The 20,834-nt window shown below is 39.2% G+C and overlaps 1 protein-coding gene across 1 annotated transcript in view; it reads right to left on the reverse strand.

Annotated features, from left to right (window-relative positions):
* TRIO (trio Rho guanine nucleotide exchange factor) overlaps positions 1-20,834 on the reverse strand; it is a 319,986-nt gene that overhangs the window by 188,884 nt on the left and 110,268 nt on the right. Inside the window, exons 4-7 of the mRNA XM_058178800.1 lie at positions 20,040-20,232; positions 14,135-14,647; positions 6,792-6,914; positions 2,759-2,950 (exon numbers count right to left, since the gene is read on the reverse strand). Coding sequence (XP_058034783.1) covers positions 2,759-2,950; positions 6,792-6,914; positions 14,135-14,647; positions 20,040-20,232 — 1,021 coding nt within the window. The remainder of the gene's footprint in view (positions 1-2,758; positions 2,951-6,791; positions 6,915-14,134; positions 14,648-20,039; positions 20,233-20,834) is intronic.

Consider the following 20,834-nt stretch of genomic DNA (forward strand, 5'->3'; position numbering starts at 1 on the left):
CCCAGCTATATCATATCCATCACCTTCATTTAAGGCCCTTGATAATGAAATATAATTTAAACAGGTGGCAGTTATTTCATTCTAATATGAGAAAATCTAAGGTTGTTGGTTTTTTTGACACAAGCCTTGGAAAATACAACTTTCATTGGATTGGATCCGTGAAGTCAAATGATTTTTCCCAAAATAATCAGCCCCCCCCGGCCAACCTATCATAGAACTGTTTGCTTAAATGAAAGAAAAAAAAATAATGTCAAAGGAAGTTGTTATAAAGAGCAGCAGAGCTGAATTCTTAACCATTAGAAAACCCCAATTACACTAGAGAGTTGATTTTAGTGTGTGTATGTACTATATGATTAGCAGGAAGCAGGGGCCCTGGTTTGGGTGTTCAAAGTATGCCAGAGATTCAATCAAGTTGTCAGGGCAATGTTTCTGTGCTTGGTAATGAGGAATAGCAGCAGCCTAGAAGGAGATACTGTAATATGTGTGTGTCTTGTGCCATCAGCAAGCAAAGGAAGTCCAAACTTGATCCTTCATTACCCAAAACCACTTACCAGAAAATCTTATCAAACTTTCAGTACAGTCTAAGTCCCTTCCTTCAGCACTGTCATAATGTTGAACAATTGCTGAATGAATGGTCATAGCTCAAAGACCTGAATTATAAAAACAATATTGTTGAGTGATATTTATGTCATTTCATCAAATTACTATTAGCAGTTTCATCTTTATAGGAATACTTCGGGAGATTTTTGAATATATTTTAGTGCACGCGTCAATCTTGAAGTCAATTTAAATGTCCCTGTTGTGATGGGTAAATGGGTTTGTGAAAAGACATCTTTATCCAATTTTGAGTAATTTACCCAGGTTTGGGGATCTCTGTCCTACATGATAGCATACAAGTCCTGATTGTCCCAATATGACTTCCAATTTAGGACACACATACCAGGTAAGAAAATTATGCCCCCTTGAATATTTATACTTAGTTATATATCACATTTAAAAACTGCCCATCTTCCTCACAGAGATTCTGGGAAGTGTATACTTTTGGACTACAGTTCCCATCATGAGTACAGGCACACACACTGGGACTAAAGAGGGCTGGTACCAGGAATTATATGATACTATGTTTTCTCTATTTCTGGACAACTGGAGCAAGCAATTGAAACAGTATTCCAACGATCAAAGACAATGGAGCTGAACACTGGTCTTCCATTTCCCTCAATAAAAATAGTTCAAGCAGCGCTGCTATAATAGAAACAATACTATAGATCACACAGGTAAATTTCTAAGTGAACACTATACAGCCATAAGAAAGTCGCATTCTAGTTATGGAGATAGGCTACTCAGGGGCGTGAGCTTAGCTTCTATGCTAGCTTCTCTCCAGATTAGGTTTTTAAGTCATTGGAAGCAACACATAACTCTTACATAACAAATAGAACAGCTAAGAACCAGAGTGAAGTATTTGCCTCGGATGAAATATTTAATTTTGGTTTGAAATTCTAACATCTCAATTTTCATAGAAATCCTTTATTACTTTTTTGAAATGTTAAATAGGGGAGTTTGCTTAAGCATTATAAAATGAATCTGTGCAAAGCATTGTTTTGTCTCTGTTTTTTATTCATCCTCAGCTCAATTTTAAGACCATTTACAATATATATCTTGAGTATGAACCTATGAGAATTCATAGTTTACAGATCAATAATCCTTAAAGCAGGTACAGACAATCTTACCTCAAGATCCCATTTTTCGGGCCTTTCCTTGCTAGAAGCTTTAAAGAAAAAAAGATTTCAGTAGTCCCTGATTCCTTTTCCTTGTGTAATTTTTATAGGAGGAAGCAAGAAAATCAAGACAGGAGTTTCCTTGTCTCTTCTAGCAAAAATAAAGGGCAGTTTTGCAAAGTAGCAAAACCACAATGATGGGTCTTTCTTGCTGCCCAAAGCAAGATCTAGAAGGGTGGATCCCAGATCACAGCTGCATGTAACTTTAAGTGATTCATTAGCTGAAAGGAGTCTCCTCTCCTCTCAATGCCTCTGCAAGCCAAATATACAAGCTGGTCCCTTGATTCTAACCAGGATGGAGAATATTTTGGCAGCCAGGGGGCTGTGTGTAATATTTATGGGAGAAGCTGAGGGTTCCAGCAGATTAAGTGAGATACCAAGTACGTAAGACCTATGCTTTCCTTTTCAACATCTAAGGGAATATTCATTTGTGTTTCTGAAAATCTGTTTAAAGGATTGGAAATATGGTTTGCACGTGGCTTCTATAGTTGTCATATGTCTCAAAATAGCAGGAAACTGTGCCACTTTTGACAATTGTAATCAGCAATTTAGTAAAAGAATTGAGATGCTCTATAGCAGGGGTGTCAAACTGGCAGCCCGTGGGCTGGATGCGTCATGCGCAGGCCAAGCCCACTCCGAATCTGTGAAGGGGAAAAACAATTGTGATGGCAATGTGACACCACAAGCTTAACATCTGTCTCAGAATTTCAGATTGTCTACTCTTGTCCTAAACCCGTGATGGTGAACCTATGGCACGTGTGCCACAGTTGGCACGCAGAGCCCTCTCTGTGGGCACGTGCACCGCACCCCAGCTCAGCCAGCTGGTTGTCTGGTTTCCGGCGCTCTGGCAAGCGCATGTGCATGCCTTCAGGTTTGGGCATTCTGTGCCTAAAAGGTTCATCATCACTTCCTAAACCAATTATAAAATTAAATGATATCTTGGAAAACCAACAGACATCCTCTGGTCTTGTGGAATGACTGACCTGTTCAGCCTTCTGGTGGAAAATAGCTGACATATCCAGCAAGGTGCTGCGTTCATCCAAGGCTGCAGCAAATGCCTTCCATTCCTGTTCCAACTGGTTGGCAATCTGCTTGATTTGTTGTGAAGCATAGTGACCCGACTCCACCAAACGATTGGCTACTGACATTATGCGATTTATGTTCACATACACATTCTATTAAAAAAAAAAGGAGGCAGACAAGATTACTAAGGAGACTAAACTTGATGGTTTGACTTAAAAACCAGCATCAGCCAAGATGAAAGCTTTCTGCTAATATCCTTATAGTAGGCACCTTGTGTAAGCATCAGAGGTCTGCATGAAGAGAGATTCTCCAGTTATTATTTAGGGGGCAAAAAAGTACACTTTCAGTATGCTGAGTTGAAAATACAGAATACTGAGTTTCTGTAAACCAGTGCTTCTCAAATAGTGGGGCGCGCCCCCCAGGGGGGGCACGAGGCTCCGTAAAGGGGGGCGCGTTTGACCTCGTTTTTTTTAATAATGATACTATTTACAGTCGCGCGGGAGGCGCGAAAAATGTTTTCTTCTTCCTAGGGGGGCATGACAGAAAATAATTGAGAAGCACTGCTGTAAACACTGTTCTACAGCTAGACTTCTTCTCAAGCTCTGACTCAACAACATCTACAGGGCCCTCAGGTTATTCCTGTATATATGTACTATATGTGTGTGTGTGTGTGTGTGTGTGTGTATGTATGTGCGTGTATATATATATGTGTGTAGGTCTTTGGTTATTCGGGTTTTCTCCCGCGTAAAATTGGAAGTGTCTTGGCGATGTTTCGATGAAGTCTCATTCGTCATCTTCAGGCTTCAGCTTCGTGCTTCTAGGAGCAAATTCATTGCTCCTAGAAGCACAAAGCTGAAGCCTGAAGATGACTAATGAGACTTCATCGAAACGTTGCAAAGACACTTCCAATTTTATGCGGGAGAAAACCCGAATAACCAAAGACCTACATAGAAACACCCGCAAAAACCTCAGAATATATATGTGTGTGTGTGTGTGTGTGTGTGTGTGTGTGTGTGTGTGTGTGTGTAAAATTTACTATAAGCAAAATAAATAAGGCAGAGGGAATACAAAGAACACAGAGCTTAATCAATATAAAACAGATTTTTCTTAAAAACAAAAACCCAAGGTACCATTGTTGGTGGAAGCTCTGCTAACAAATGCATAATACTAGGAACAACCATATCAAAAATACTCCCCTACGGAAAAAAAATGAAATCATGTTTTTTTTTTTACATGCATAACAAAGCATTAAATGACAGCTTTCAGGTTGAAATAAAATAGACAAGAAACTATTTAGTGCCAAGCAGAAAGAAAGTCATAAGAAAAATACAGTAAATTATCCTTTGATGTGAGTCAGCATTTCCTCTTTCACACTCTGCATCTTTACTATATTTTGTCTCTAAGTAAATGGTATGATTGCATTGAATTAGATATGCAAAATTCTAAAATTTAAATTGCAATTATAAAACATGACATCCTGGACTCCAAACAGGCACCTACTGCCAATAGCACCCAATATTTCTGGTAATTACTTGGGTATCTGACAAATATTCTGTTCCTCAGATTTTTTTACATTACATCCTGCAAAGTAAAGCACTCTTCTCCAGGATTATTTTGTTTTTATCTTGATTGTCAAATCATCTCAACTTACACTGGCTTATAACGACATACTAAAATTTAGTAAGTTTTTACCCCTGTAACAGAATATAATATACCACAATACTTTCCGAGAAAGAAGATTTTGCTAGAGGATAGCAAGAAGTGGTGACCACTAGCATTCTGAGAAAGTGGTCTGTAACTTCTGAGAATTTATTTTGTGAAAGGGCAAGCTTTCCCTTCCCAAAAGCCACATGGCAAGACAGCTTGCACATATTTTCAGATTATAACATTACTCATTAGGCTAAAAGATTGGGAAACCCTGACATACATTGGTCTGACTGAAACACAGGAAGCTATTGCAATTATCTGATGTGATGCTACCAGCTTCTTATCTTTTATTTTAAATGACTAGGCAGCCAACATGGTATATATGGCACTGATCCTTAAATCATAAGAAAAGGTAATTGACTGTCCCCATGTTTTAGGAATTTCTACTTGATTTTGGAAAAGTAAAAAAAAAAATTCCAATTTTTTGTGCCAATGCCATTTCCAACTCATCACCACTTACTTTAAGGAGCAATAGAAAAACTGAGCCATAATCAGAGATTAGCCAGAGGAAGCACATTAAGGGGAAGACAATATACTGCACTTTTGAACTGATGTAAACAACTGATGTTAATAACAATAACAGTAACAGAGTTGGAAGGTACCTTGGAGGTCATCTAGTCCAACTCCCTGCTCACGCAGGAGACCTATACTAGGGATTCGAACTGACAACCATTCTGATCAACAAGCTCAGCGTCTTAGCCGCTCAGCCACCTAGCCAGCTCAATAATGATAATAATAGACCTTTTGTTTAAAATGTTCCTTCAAGGTTGTATAAGAAGCATAAAAGCTGCTTAATCGATTACAGGGTAATTTTAGAAAAAAATAATAATCAGAACTTCGGGTTTGGGTGGGGAGAGAGACTTCAAGAAAAGAATCACATTTTAAACATTGGCTTTCCAGTTCAACTATATTCTTGACCTGATCTTATTTGCTTTCAAATTGGATGACAGATTTCACTTTCACGGTACCACAAAATCAAGCTCATCATTCTATAATCTGATTAAGTGTGCATCTTTCCAATGCTAAAAGAAATATACAGAAGTGTGATAATGGAAAAACCATTTCAAAAAATTTAAGTATAAAGTTTTGCTTTCTTTAAAGTGGGCAGTGGTTCTCCTGAAAGAAGAACTTTGACAGGGATTTTCCTTCTTGGTTTCTTTATTCAGCCTACAGGTGCCTGCTTCAGTAATATGACCCTGCTCTCCATAAATAAGGAAGAACTGTACATTAACCTCTTGATAAGTAGCTCTAAGAAGTTCAAAACTGCTGTCAAAATAAGTCACTTCCAAACTGCAGAAGTTCAAAACTGCTGTCAAAACAGGTCACATCCAAATTGTAGATCCAAGAGAAAGTAATGCCCAGGAGAAACAAGCCACAATTTAAAAGTTGAATAAATCCCAACATTTGTTTTATTAATGCATTTCCATTTCAAAATCCCTTTTAAGAACTGTCAATTAAGTGCTAGGTCCATTCAGTCATTAGGCTTGAAAAGTATTTTATTGTTCCTTTGGGAATTCTATGAGTTACCTATTCCCTTCCAAACTGTACAGTATCTGACTCTGTGTGAGTTTGTGACAGAAAAGACAGACCCCACACACACTGTATAGGTAAAGGTAAAGGTTCCCCTCGCACATACGTGCTAGTTGTTGCCAACTCTAGGGGGCGGTGCTCATCTCCGTTTCAAAGCCGAAGAGCCAGCGCTGTCCAAAGACGTCTCCGTGGTCATGTGGCCGGCATGACTTAATGCCAAAGGCGCACGGAACGCTGTTACCTTCCCATCAAAGGTGGTCCCTATTTTTTCTACTTGCATTTTTACGTGCTTTCAAAACTGCTAGGTTGGCAGAAGCTGGGACAAGTAACGGGAGCTCATCCCGTTACACGGCAGCACTAAGGATTCGAACCGCCGAGCTGCCGACCTTCCGATCGACAAGCTCAACGTCCTAACCCCTGAGCCACCGCGTCCCCAACACACTGTATAGAACTTTTAAATATTATTTCAATTTTTTGAGCAACAGTGTCTAGAAGTTTTATATATTTATATATGTGTGTAAATGTGTCTAACAATGATTCTTCCGTTAAATTCTCCTTTACATTTGTGTGTTACCTAATCGAGCAAGCTATGTTCTTCTCAATCTCTCTTCTCTCCTATTTATTTACACTGGATTCTCCCTCAGGCTTTCCATTACCTTGCTTTCAGTGGGGATCAAAAACCAAAGCTGTGTATTCTTCGGTATTAAAAAGAACAAGGTGTATCAAAAGGATGAAGTGCTCTTGCAAAATTCTTACCATACAGTTCATAGCAAAATGGTTGTGCTGTGTCTGAAGTTCCATAGCATGAGGGTGACTGGCTCCAATTTCTGTGTAGCTGTTCAAAAACAGGCCTTTATTATGTGTGATCCAGTCAAACATCTAAAGAAAGCAAAAATTAATGTTCAGCACAGAAGTGGACAGAGGCTTAAACACTTGCCTATTATCATATAAATGACTTACAATTTTAGCAAAGCTTTATAATGGCACAGAGCTGAGCAAGACAGTCAAGTAAATAACCATTTAGGTAGGTAGTAACAATTGCCTTGAGGCAACTAGTTGGCTCTTTTAGTTTCTCAATATACTTCAAATATTAACCCAAAGATAAATGGCTAGCTAGGCAAAAAGAAATTAATAAAAGACAGTGATACATGCCATGACTCATTTTGAAAAGATGGAAGTTTAAGGAGCACTACCCCAAAAGACACAATGTCTGTCAAATGCAAAATTTGTTGAAACACCCACTGAAAAAATACTTATCAATGTACCAATGAAGCAAGATGGAATAATCAACCTGTGCCTTATATTCTATATTGTTTGGTTGAAAATATACACTCTCCAAAATGTGTTTGGCTGATCCCGGCTCCCTCCAATGGATTAGGTAAGATTTCAAAAGATAAATAAACTGAAAAGGTGACTAAAGATAAAGGTAAAGGTTCCCCTCGCACATATGTGCTAGTCGTTCCCGACTCTAGGGGGCGGTGCTCATCTCCATTTCAAAGCCAAAGAGCCAGTGCTATCCGAAGGTGTCTCTGTGGTCATGTGGCTGGCATGACTAAATGCCAAAGGCGCAAGGAATGTTTTACCTTCCCATCAAAGGTAGTCCCTATTTTTCTACTTGCATTTTTTACGTGCTTTCGAACTGTTAGGTTGGCAGAAGCTGGGACAAGTAACGGGAGCTCATCCCATTAAGCGGCACTAGGGATTCGAACCGCTGAACTGCTGACCTTTCGATCAACAAGCTCAGCATCTTAGCCACTGTGTCCCTTAAAGGCGACTATTTAATGAAAATAGGAAACTTCATTTATAAGGCAGTATACCAACTTCATTTATAACTTGGCAGTATACCAACAAGCACTAACAAATTGAAGAGTATTATCAACCAGTATGATCATATTGATCAGCTCCACTTTCAGTTCTATTTTTGACAGTTCAAAGTTTTTGATCTGTCTTCAAAATTAACCTCGAGTATAAGTTGTCAGAGCTGATAACCGATGTCAAGATATTCCTGTTCAGAAACGATCCAAATTGGTACTTCACCCTAAGCAGACTGCAGGCCATCAAAGCCATCTATGACACTAGTGACAGTACTAGATCCAGGAATATCCTCAGTTCACTATTTTAAGAATAGCGCAATCCTTTTCAGAACAGACCAAATGTGGTCCATTTGAGCAGATGTGCCATTCACCAAGCACACCTGATTCTTGTGTGGACAGAACTTCATTCATAGGGCTTCATCAGGTTCATTTCTGTGCAAAGTCACTGATTTGGGATATTTATTGTTACACCAGTTTAGATTGAAAAGTGAGGTAAAGCTGAATATCAACTCTGTATTATTAATTAAGCTCACTACTTCTAATTAACTCCCCCAATGGCTTTCACATAGGTAGAAATTAAATTGCATGGACATAAAGGTGAAGACCACTGTGATACTGCTGCCATGGAATGGGTCTAAGACCACTGCACCATTTTCTGAGAATGTTTAGTCAACTAGGAGTGGAACTTTAAAAAAAATAGTGCTTCTATCTCAAGCAGTTCAGGAAGATATTACATCAATGCTATTGAAAGCTGTTAAAGATAATTCACAGATCTCTGTTCTATCTATTCCGCTAACAGAGAAATATACCCACAGGGTGATCAAATTTGAAATGAATCTGAAAAAATCAACTTAATGCAGGAATGCTTGGAGTTGGTAATCACCAACACACTTGAGCAGCTCATCTGATAATAAAGGTTGGGTTGCTAATTTTTTCCTTATTCTCCACTCTGTGTCTGTGGTAGATCTCTTCATTAGATCTTGTTTCTTTCAAAGGATCTGGTATCGTTATCAGAATTAATAATAACATGAATTAATGACTTCCCAGATTCACCTAGCTATTCCCTTCTTACTGGATTTAACAAATCAAGACAAACAAATACAGCTAGTTCTCTTTTAGTGACCATAACTGGGATTGGAAACACAGTCATTAACTGAAGCACTCATCAAATGAAACATTGACTGTGCTTATTTTACTTCAGCTTTCCTTTCCATTTCTGTGGAAGTTGTAAATGTGAGGAATAGTTACAAAGTTATTTTTTCAACCTCATTGTAACTGAAAATGGTCGCAGTCACTAATAAGGACTACCTGCACACATAACTGGTTGAATTTATTACTGACCATAATCTTCATCTTCAGGCCTCAACCCCTGGAACTTATTCAACAATAGTGGACTGGATACCTCTTCCAAAATATCTTCTTTAATTGTGAAATATCAGATGTGACCAAATTTACCTGGGTATGCCATCCCCTTACAATATTAAGCCATGGGGGGGGGGGATAATCAATTCCCTTTCAAGGTCGAAGCATTACAAATGCTTCACTATTCAGAACAAACATCAAATAATACAAAAAATACAATGAATGATATAAAACAATTCCTTCCTTGCCATAAAATAAACTCAGTAATGAATTCTTATAACTACTAGATTAGATTCACCATGTTTCCTTCATTTGCTTCTTAGCCACTGTTCTATTTACTTTATTACTCTCAGCTCCAAGAATCCCAGGTAATTGTGGCAAGCACCAAGGAGCCATGGTGGCAAGTGTAGAAGGCAATATTCCAGGCTGACATAGTCCGCTGCCAGAAATTCGATCCTGACCAACTCAAGGTTGACTCAACTTTCCATCCTTCCAAGGTCAGTAAAATGAGGACCAAGATTGTTGGGGGCAATATTTGTAAATTGCTTAGAGAGTGTTGTAACGTACTATGAAGTGGTATATAAGTCTAAGTGCTATTGCTAAGCTAAAGGAGATAGTGGCAAGGAGGTTAATTTGTTTATTTTTTATTAAACAAATTTATATAGCCACTTGTACACAGTGCATCTGGCCAGCTTATAACATTGAAATATCACAATGCAAAAATCCATAATCCCCCGCACCTGCCCAATTATCGTATGGTTATGGGCAAGTCAGAGGGCTTCAACACAAGTGTCTACCATAACCATGAAAGCCACAGTGCCACAGGGAAAAGACACTGATAATCTCAATGGAGCTGTCCATGACAGTGGGATGTCAAATCCCAGTCCAGCAGTTTCCTGTTTAAGAAAACCAAATCCAAGGTATGATTTCCTCTACGTGTCAGGTCAATGACATACTTAGATAGTTCCATTTGTTGTAATGATATCCATAAAATCCTGGGTGGCACCAGACTGTCTAGCTTCAGCACCTACAGTACATTGTGCTCCCTCAGGACTATCACTTGGGAAAGCTCTGAGCTCATACCATCTGTTCAGGAAAGGAGACTGCTGAGTCACAAAATAGGATTGAAGAATCTGTCCTCCATCCCCTTTAGTAATTCCAGGAGCAAATAACTATCTTGTTGACCCTGAAGCCATGTTTTAACTGAGATGTTCAGAATTTCTAATTCTGTAGTGTAAGTCGGTTGAGAAGAAACGTCAACAATTAAATTTAGACAATTACAAAATAAATGCCTTTTTTAAAATAAACAATAAAGTGAAAGAAATGGATACTTGAGATTAAATTAAAAGAAAGCCTTTAAAAAAAATCCAGGCTACATTTCAATTAATATATTATAGAATATTTCCCAGTCAGATATGTCCAAGACAAATTAGAAATTCTCTTTTGAACCAAAATACTTAGGACATCAACTCCTAATTTTGAATAAGATACTCGTATCCTAAATTTGGTATTGATATGCGTCAAGGAGGGAGCTTTAATTTAGAAAGTTTTAGAAAGTAAGTTTTAATTTACTACATGCTATACTTAAGATCTTAGAAGTGAGAATATCAATCAATGTGAAGTTTTGGCATGGCTATTTGGAATTTGGGGGAGGAAAGTTAAACCATTTAACTGCAACTGTTTTTTTTTATGCATTTATTCATTGGCTAATGAATGCTTGTTTGTTTTCTTAGCAGCTATTTAGTTAAGATGGTATAGGTGTAATTTAAAAGAGTCCTATAAAACAGGGGTCTCCAACCTTGGTCCCTTTAAGACTTGTGGACTTTAACTCCCAGAGTTCCTCAGCCAGCTTTGCTGGCTGAGGGACTCTGGGAGTTGAAGTCCACAAGTCTTAAAAGGACCAAGGTTGGAGACCCCTGCTATAAAATATCCAAATAATAATATCTTGGGTGGTTCTCTGCTTTAAAATCTGTTAAAGCTTTGATACAAGCCCATGTGTTATAGCCATAATTCTCTGCTGCTACAACAAACAAACACAAATATTCTCCAATGCTATGTACTGGAGTTGAAGCCGGGGTTCATTGTCCAATTTGTCTGTCTTATCATCTCCCTAGAGATAAGCAAAGTAATAAAGAAAACCTCTGTAAAACCAAGATGCCCCAAAGAGCTCTGAATTTGAATGTAAGTATAAGGCCAGCTGCCCAGATGCCTTTACTTTAATAGCAAAGATTAAGCAGGAAATCCCAGCAGACACAAATATTGATTCAAAAGTACAGTAAGTAAAAATTGTGTTCTAATCAAAAACAGTTCAACTTGAGCTACGGCATCTCTAAAAGCACCGAATACAGAATTTCTTATGGAATAAACATTCATGGACCAGCCTACTTCATTATAATAATGATAATCAGACATAGCAAACCTGAAACGTAAATACAATTATATCCACATGTTTTTGCTTAGAATAAAGTAGTGCAAAACTCAAATGTATGTTACATTCTAACAACATCCTTTTCACTTATTTTAATTCTCCAGGGTATTCAGCTACAGAAAAAAAATATGAGGTTAGAGTTTGTTCCAAATCATGTTTATCATCTCCTGTTGTCACTGGCAGAAAAGGATGAATCAATCATATATTTCCAGATGCTTCTCTCCAGCCCCTGCTGAATCTTAAATTTTGGGGAACATTTCCTGTATGTATGGGATGCTGGATCCAATGAATTTTCCACGCAGGAAATCTGTCCCCGCGTAAGGATATAAATTAAGTAAAATCTATTCAGATCTTCTCAGCTATTCAACCTGCTAAGAAAGCTTGTAAAGCTCTAAACAGAAAACACCATATATTTTTTGAATATCTATAAAAATGAAATCCAAACAATGGAATATTAAGGCATGGCTAAAAAATAGGGACATGCACAACATTCCAAATTGAACTGTTTTCAAATTCACAATTTCCTATTTCTTATTTATGTCTGAACTATGAAGAACTTTTTTTAGGTGTGAAACTGCTGGTTTCCAGCACTCTGGAAGTGTTCCTAGCTCAAAACAGAGTACCATATTTTTTGGACTATAAGATGCACCGGTGTATAAGACGCACCAAGATTTCGAAGAGGTTAGCAAAAAAAAAAAAAAAAAAGGCTTTTGCCCACCCGAGCCCCCTGGAGCACACTACAGGCCTCCCAAGCCCTCTGTGCACCCTGTTTTTGCAAAAAATGAGTCCATTTTTCGCAAAAACAGGCTTTTTTGCCCTCCCCAGCCCACAGGAACACTCTGCAGGCCTCCCAAAAGGGACAGGGCTTTGGGAGGCCAGAAATAACTGTATTTGGTGTATAAAACGTACCAACATTTCCATCCTCTTTTAAGGAGGGGCAAAAGTGCATCTTATACTCCGAAAAGTATGGTAGTTGATACTCATACCATGTTTCCCTGAAAATAAGATCCTGTCTTATATTTTTTTGAACCCCAAAATAAGGGAGGTCTTATTATTTTGGGGTGCATGGAGTGAGACCATCTTACCTGATTTCTAGCTCTGTCTCCCTAACCCTAACCAGAGGAAATGGCCTGAACTGGCTGCGCATGCGTTTAAATATTTTCAGGGAGGGCTTATTTTCAGGAAAAGGTTTATTTTCGGGGAAACACAGTAGGTGTCTCAAATTACTTGGAATGGTTGTTTTCCACTCCAAGCAGAGCACTTTGCACTTAAAAGCTGGATACTTCGCATTCAAAAAGGTTCAGCGTTTTTCATAGCCTTAGTTGCCACGTTTCCTCCAAATCCCCCCTCTTCCCATTATTAACTAATGCTATGAGAAAGACCCTATTTGAAGACTGAAATTAGAATAGCCTGAAAGCCTATGCAGCCTATGTCCTTTATTTGACTTCTACTCATATAGAAGCTTCAAAAAGCTATTTCAACAGAAGGGAATGGTCTATAACTGTCTTGAGAGTTTTGCAATGTTTTAGCTGTTGATGAAAATGTATGGTTAAAAGCTTGCTGGTTTCCTGAAAAAGCCCTCTGTGAAAGAAAGAACTTTAGAGATGTTGATTTTCAGCCAAAAAAAAAATAAAAATGGCAGGAATCCCAAAAAAGAACAGGCCACAGTAATAGTAGTGAACTGATTATGATTTCATTGGGTTGTTTGTTCTGTGTTGGATCCTAATTGCAAACCAGACTTGAAGCCAACCTTGGCTGAGAACAGCATGTACATATGTGTAAGGGTAATAAGATATCTCACTCCCAATGTTATGATTAATTTGCCTAAATCATCAAATTAGCCAGGTTAAAGTGATCTGTAATAACAATAAAAATAAATAGTACTCCAAAAAAGTATCTTATGCTTTTTCCTAGTCTTGTTTTTTTAGATATAGCAAGTTTCTGCAGCATGATTTATTCTGAATTGTGCAAAGGATTGGTATCCGAATTAACATCAATCAAGGACGTAGAAGAATAAAAAAGGAGGGATAAAAATCAATAAACATTTGATTAAAAAAACTACCGGATTATTTAAAAAAAATAATTAAGGAATCTGAAAATTAGAGGCCAAAATTCCACTTACCTCTTTTTCTTTCTTTAAGTATGTATGTATATATGTATGGCGCTCTCTGCCTATGTGCATATCATAATTTACAACTGCCTCCCTTAAACTGGTGTCCAGTTGTACTAAAAGAATCCCACATATCTGGTGGGCATCAGCTTGGAAAAGGCTGCTTCAGATGAGCTTAATAACTAACGGGGCTCTGCAACATCATAATTTGCTAGAAAAGCCACCTCTTCTTCCTGAAGCATTAATCATCACATACTCCCTATGCCTGAATGGCCAGAACAGATGAATCATAAAACCTAGCTTTTAAAAGGGAAAAATGCAGGATGCTACCACAGAACCGAGTGCTAATGTCACCTAAAATCAGCTCATAAAAGTTGACATTTACCTTCTCTGCATCCTGCTCAAAAAGTCTGAGCTGAAAGCATTGGTCTAATTTCACTTTCCGTACGTGCCACATCTGATGCAGATGCTGCCGTGTTGAGTGCAGCCGGTCCAACATAGTAGATACTTTCGGCAAGAGGTTCTGTAGATCCGCATTTCCAGACCCAGAGTTCTTTTTGGGGAAAGTCTCGCTGCTCTGTATCCTCTGCAGTAGCTTTTGCCCTTCCAAATCCAGGTCCTCAATAGGAGCTTTAATGACTTTTTTCTTCAGTTGTGAATGCTCCTCTATCATACTCCTGGCTGCCTCCAAGTCCTGAGGCAAATCCTTTTTGGCCAATATATCCTGCAGCTCCTCCAACCTAGACAGCATATGAGTGGCATTGCTAATATAATCCTCAAAGGCAACCCTGATTTCGATCCATTCTTCGTGGTTATATTCCAAACAGCCATCAAATTCGTGAGTTAACTGAGAAGGGTCGACAACTTTGGTAAGGCCTTCCAGAGACACCATGTTTGTCTGAAAAGCAAGGATTAATTGTTAGCTACGTGGCATGGTATATTAAAGCACATAAATATGCACACTAGGTGCAGTGACAAATAACATACGTTATATGAAACCCAATGAGCAGAACATGAAGTAACACCAGTTTTAATTGTTCTATTGAACACTCTATCTTTTCTCCATATATGTGGGGTTCTTTCAACACTTTTCATAAATGGCTAAAGGATATGAATTAAGACTAGGCAAGATCACCCTGAAAGATGATAATTTTAAGATGGCCAGGTTTCCCAGTGGTGTGGCTGAACCAAGATTTCACTAGACATAGCCTGGCTATAGATTTTTTTTTTTAAATCAAGTGATCTCTGAGGCAAAAGGTAAGAATCAGTTTCAGAATTAGGGAAACAAAGTTTAACATGAATATAAAGAGCTGTAACTCATTTGGTCTCACCTTGCATTTATAGGTAGTTCTCAATCGCGGGCATATAAGAACAAACTCAGTTCATTACAGGTAATCTTTGGTTCATGACAGTAATTGGAACTGGTATTTTCAACATTAAGCGATGTGGACATAAAGTACAACTTCATGCGACTGCAATGCTTGCCAATGGCAATCCTTGCATTCCCCATTATTCCCATCGTTAAATGAGAATCGTGGGTTATTAAGCAAGTCCCGTGCAGTTTGCAAAAAGGCTGGCAGGCAAGTGAAGCACGATGAGACAGGGGATTGCTGCCGTCTAACAGGGGGAGGGTGTGCAGGCAGATCGCAAAACATGGTAAGGATGTGGCAGGGTTGGGGTGGCTGATGCCAAGTGGGTGTGAGCGACTTACTGGAGTGATTTGCAACCTTCCCTCTGCCTTCCCCATTGACTGTGCTGGTGGGAAGCCAGCAGGGAAGGTTGTAAATGATGATCATTTGACTGGGAGTTTTTGCAACCACCATAAATGCAAGCCAGTTGGCAAGTATCCAGACTGGTATCACATGACTGTGGAGGTGCTGTGACAGCTGGAAGTTTGATGACTGGTTATAAGCCTCCTTTTTCAGTGCCATTGTAAGCCATTGAATGGTCACAGAATGGTCAGTAATCTGTGACTACTTATGTATATATGTTTGTATGTGTATAGTGGCATAAAGTCTAACGATGATAGTGATAAAAACATTCCCCCTCTGAAACGAACACACATTAATGCAAAGTACTAAACTCATATGTGGAGTCAACTTCAATTCCCAGTAGTCAAGATTGCAATGTCTTCTTAAATTATAAATATTTAATTTTGCTTCCTGAAAAACTATAGATGAACCCTGACAGTTCTCTCTCTCTCTCTCTCTGGAGAGAGAGAGAGAGAGAGAGAGAACGGAGACCACAGTGGGCAGAATCCTGACTCATAATCTTATTAATTTCATGTATGAGACAAAGCTACCTCTTTTGTTGATCTTAAAATCCAAGACGGTTCGCTGGTTAACTTGCTCTTCTGGTGAATTTTAACACTATACCAGAACAGTCACCCATACTGGTTTATATTTTGTAACTGTTCCCCCATAGCTTGTATCATGCAATTAGCTATATGAACTAGGAAATCTCATTTCAATGTTCACCTAAAAAGTCAGAATTTGAAGCCAAAATTTGGATTCATAATTCCATGCAAAGAAGGCTAATATAGAAAGGTACAAAATAAAATAATCTGAGGCGTCTCCAATTCAGATTTACAAATTTCACTATTCTTGTTGCAAAAGCCCAAGAAATGAATTAATCCAAACTAGAGTTATCACTAAAGCAGGGAATAAGACCATGCCAAGAAACTCTACTTCCAATACTGAATGTGCCAATTGGCCCTTCTCCCTGGAACCTTTATCTAATGCACAAATGTGCACAGGGAAGCATTAAAACTTGTGGAGAAGCATCTGTGTGTATTCACAACAGAGCACTGCATGTAATCTGGTTCAGCATTGTATAACCATTACATAAGACCCCCATGAAGGCAAGGGGCATGTAAAGTTTATCTCTCTTTCTCTCTGGCTCTTCAGAGCAAACAAAACGGTGATGGTGCAAACCAGCAACCTATCAAAATATAACATATTTTTCAGTGTATAAGATGCACTTCCCCCCAAAAAAAGGGGGGTGGGTGGAAATGTCTGTGCGTCTTATAGAGTGAATGTTGCCAAAGCCCTGCCCACCTGTCAGCCCCCACCCTTTGGCCTCTGCCTCGCACCAATTTGCCTCCTTGCGGCAAACAGCTTGGTCAGCTTCAGCACAGCCTGATTTAGCATGAGCAGCTTATTGACGGGTGAATCTGCCTCCTGGAATACCGCCTATCAGCTGTTCCAGGCTACGGGGATCGCCACCACCCATTGCTTCTGCCGCCACCCATAACCACTACTGCCCATCGCTGCCTCCACGTGCCCCATTTTTGGCCTCTGTGTGTCCCATTTTTGGTCTCCATGCACTCCATTTTCGGCCTGTTCCAGGCTGCAGGGATAGCTGCTCGTGCTAAATCAGACTGTGCTGAAGTTGACCAGGCTGTTTGCTGTTTGCTGTGAGGCAGAGGCAGATTTTTCCCCCTTGTTTTCCACCCCAAAAGCTAGGTGCGTCATTTAGTCTGGAACATCTTATAGTCCGAAAAATATGGTAGGTACTTTAGAGATATTCTGCTTCAAAACTTGTAGGCCCAAACAACAGTCCCCATCACACTCCATCCTCAAATAAGTAGCAAAGGAGAGCTCTTTCTCCAAAATTAGAAGTTTAATACAAATGTCCCAGTTCTCTTTGTACAGCCTTTGCTCTCTGAAAAAAATATGTAGAAGCCTAACACTTCACAGCAGCAAATCCTCCCACACATCAAAAAAGTGATGAGCTTCTCCTGCTAGAATGCTGCTTTCTGCAAAAGGTAATTGTTCAATTTCACCCATTGCTGCTACTGCTGCTGCGTTGATCAAGCAATCCTGAACACTGTTCTATTTACTCCATTTAATCAATCATCCGACAGCAACACTTCCCTAAGTGGCATAGAAAATGGATCAATTTAAGAAACACAATTCCTGTGAGCTATATTTGCAGCATATAAAAGGGAAATAAGCAAATATAATAGTACCAAGACAGGCCAGGATGGATGTAGTATACACAATTCCTGGCCCTCCTTGGTCTCTTAAGCAGCTTTCACTACCATCATTCATGGAAACTTTCTGGCTGAGGAAGTAGCTCAGGTGTGGGAGGCACAGTCTGCCAGTGGTGGTTCCTATAGCTGGTTCCAGTCGGGGTGAGGGGTGGGGGTGGCATCCATCCCTCAGTCCGTGTTTTGCAGGGCGCTACAATTTTAATTTTCTTCCCACTGCTGTTTGGAATATAGATTTTTAAAACCCTGGGTGAAGTTATCTATTAGCATTATACGTCTTCATATGGTGCCTAGAGACTATTCAGGTCTGGATGGGGAAGAACTCGCTTCAGTTCAACCCTGACAAGACTGAGGGGATGGGGGTTTTATACCCCCACTAAAAGGTCTAACGAATTTTCATTCTTAACTTTGAATGAGGTTAGAGTTCCTCAGGAAGAGTTGGTGTGCAATCTGACAGCTTCTGCTTGAGCAACCAGTAGCAATTGCAGCCAGGAAAATCTTTGCACAAATAAACCCTGCCCATCAGTTGCACCTGTCCCTAGACTAGGAGAGACACTGTCACTTGTATCGTAGTCAGCTCCCAATTGGATGGTTACAAAGGGGCTACCTTTGAAAAGTATTTGGAATTCTCAGACTAGCCACTATGCAGTGGCATGTGAAATGGTGGGCACCCCATGATACGTACACTAAGGCCAACTTGCCACACTGGCTCCCTGTAGGCTTCTAAGTGCAATTCAAGTTGCTAGGTTTCATTTTTGACACCCTGCGTGGCAGGGGAATGGCTTACTTGCGGGACTGCCTATCCCTTGCGGTTGATGCCTGTCCCACCCGTTCTGCCAGAGAGGGTATGATCTGCTTTGCTGAAATGGTGTAAATAAGGAGGAGATGCCAATGCAAAGTCTCTGCACAGTAAGAATATTCAATGAAGGTAGTGTGGAGGAAGGCATGCGCTGGACTACCACAAGCACTACTCTTGCTTCTTATATATTCTAATCCTGGGAAAACATATTCATATATTCCATATAAAACATATATTTTAATACTGGGGAAACATATTCAAAGACTACGTGTTCCTAGCTGTTACTTGTTAGTGTGCTTGCTGTGAAATATTTGTTTCACAGAAACTGGTTATCCCTACTACAGCTCATTTCACCAGGCCATAAAAAAAGATCCATCTATCAGTAGCAGCAGCAACTATTCCATCCCCCAAAGCATTCAGCGATATGCAGTGGGACAAGATTACTGTCTCCTGACCAAGTCCTTGACACATAATTTTGCATCAGAAGATTTTATTCCTAACACCAAGCCAATACTGAATGCCACTGACCATGGTACAGGAGAAGCCCGGAAAATCATCAAATGCAAACATATATTGAGACTCTTTACTAATAAGGAACTTACTTTTTTAATATTCTGATACGGTCTGCCTTCAGATGGCTTTTAAATAAAATCCTGATAGAAGCATGAAGGAGCGTCATAGGTTCAGGATCTATGTTCCTGCACTTCTTGTTAGATTAGTTTTTCAGAGTAGACTCTACAGCCTCAGTCCTCAGGGGTACCAGGGGGATAGGAAGCATGGATATCGATGATGGGAATGAGTTCCAAAATAGACAATGCTGGTTGGTTGGATACTAGCTAAAAGGTGGAGCCTATTATTAGACCTAAGAGATTACTAGCTATTTTGATTCTTATGAATGGTGAATCTTCCACCTATTGGTGTGAGTAACTTCCAAAAAAGTAGTTTCAGAAACCTAAGGAAATATACTGCCTTGTCTAAAGGATACTCCAGAATTGGGGATAGAAGATCCAGTGGCTGCATTAATTACAGTAATAAATTAGAAAGATTGTGAGGCTGTTATGAGAGTATGTGAGATATGAAGGATTATACCATGTTGCTTAAATCTGCTAACATTCTTCCATATTCAAATAGCAGAAAGATATCCTAAACAGCATGGTTCTTCATTAGTAAGCAGAGGCAAATAACTTCCAGCCAAGTTGGGTCATGACTGGCATTTATGTATTTTCTAGTTTATTCTTCTATCGCAGAAGGAGGTATGTATTTAATGTCTGCTTAGAAGATGAAGCAATGCTGCATCCTTTCCCCAGACTCTTTACTCTAAATCTAGCTAACTTGCTTTGTAATTTCCTCCCATGGTTCAGCAATGCAGATTTTCTTTTTAAACAAATGCAGGTATTAAATATATAAACATCTGGAAAAGAGGCTCAAAAGGCAGGTTTCCCTTTGCTTGGCACACCCAACATTGTAAAAAATAAATCCCACATTGTTGCAATACATTACCTCAAATTCAAATTTGGAGCTGCCAAAGTTAGTCCGCTGTTTCTGCCAAAAGTTATCCGGCTTGATTATCAGTGCAACGTGAATGCAACATGGAAAGGATTCCTGTAGGATCTTCAAAAGTGGCTTAATAGAGTCCCATTTTGATCCGCGCATATCTACAATTACTGTGAAACCTCGCTTGCACACCTCTTCACTAGAAAGGAAATAAAAGAGCAATTAAAAAAAGGCAAGCTGTATTACAAGTATAAAATGGGTAATTCATCTGCCAATTCTGTTTACATTTTCATCTAGCTACCTATTAGGAGTTTTACCTATCTAAATATTGTTTCCAGCCATAATTTTTTAAAAACTTAAAAAGATTTTTATCCAGCATAGTTAAGATGGCAGGCAATCCTAACCATGTTCTGGGTATGTGTAAAAGCCTGCCCCACTCTCCTCTGGCTTCACTTCTTGCCACACATCCCATCTGTCTTTTTCATTTTCTCCCTCAACAATTTACGAAGCAGACTTGGCTCTTCTAGTCAGATACTAGCAGTGCCTAGAATCTAACCTGGCACTGAAATTTTTGAAAAGCTCTGCAAATCATAACAAGACGCAGTTATCTCAAAAATGAACAATTTCAGAAAAGCACCCTTGCATCTTAATAGCAATAGCACTTAGACTTATATACCGCTTTATAGTGCTTTACAGCCCCCTCTAAGCAGTTTACAGAGTCAGCATATTGCCACCCAACAATTTGGTCCTCATTTTACCCACCTCAGAAGGATGAAAGGCTGAGTCAACCTTGAATTAATA

This window comes from Ahaetulla prasina, chromosome 3 (genome assembly GCF_028640845.1).
Source record: "Ahaetulla prasina isolate Xishuangbanna chromosome 3, ASM2864084v1, whole genome shotgun sequence".
NCBI classification, from domain to species: domain Eukaryota; kingdom Metazoa; phylum Chordata; class Lepidosauria; order Squamata; family Colubridae; genus Ahaetulla; species Ahaetulla prasina.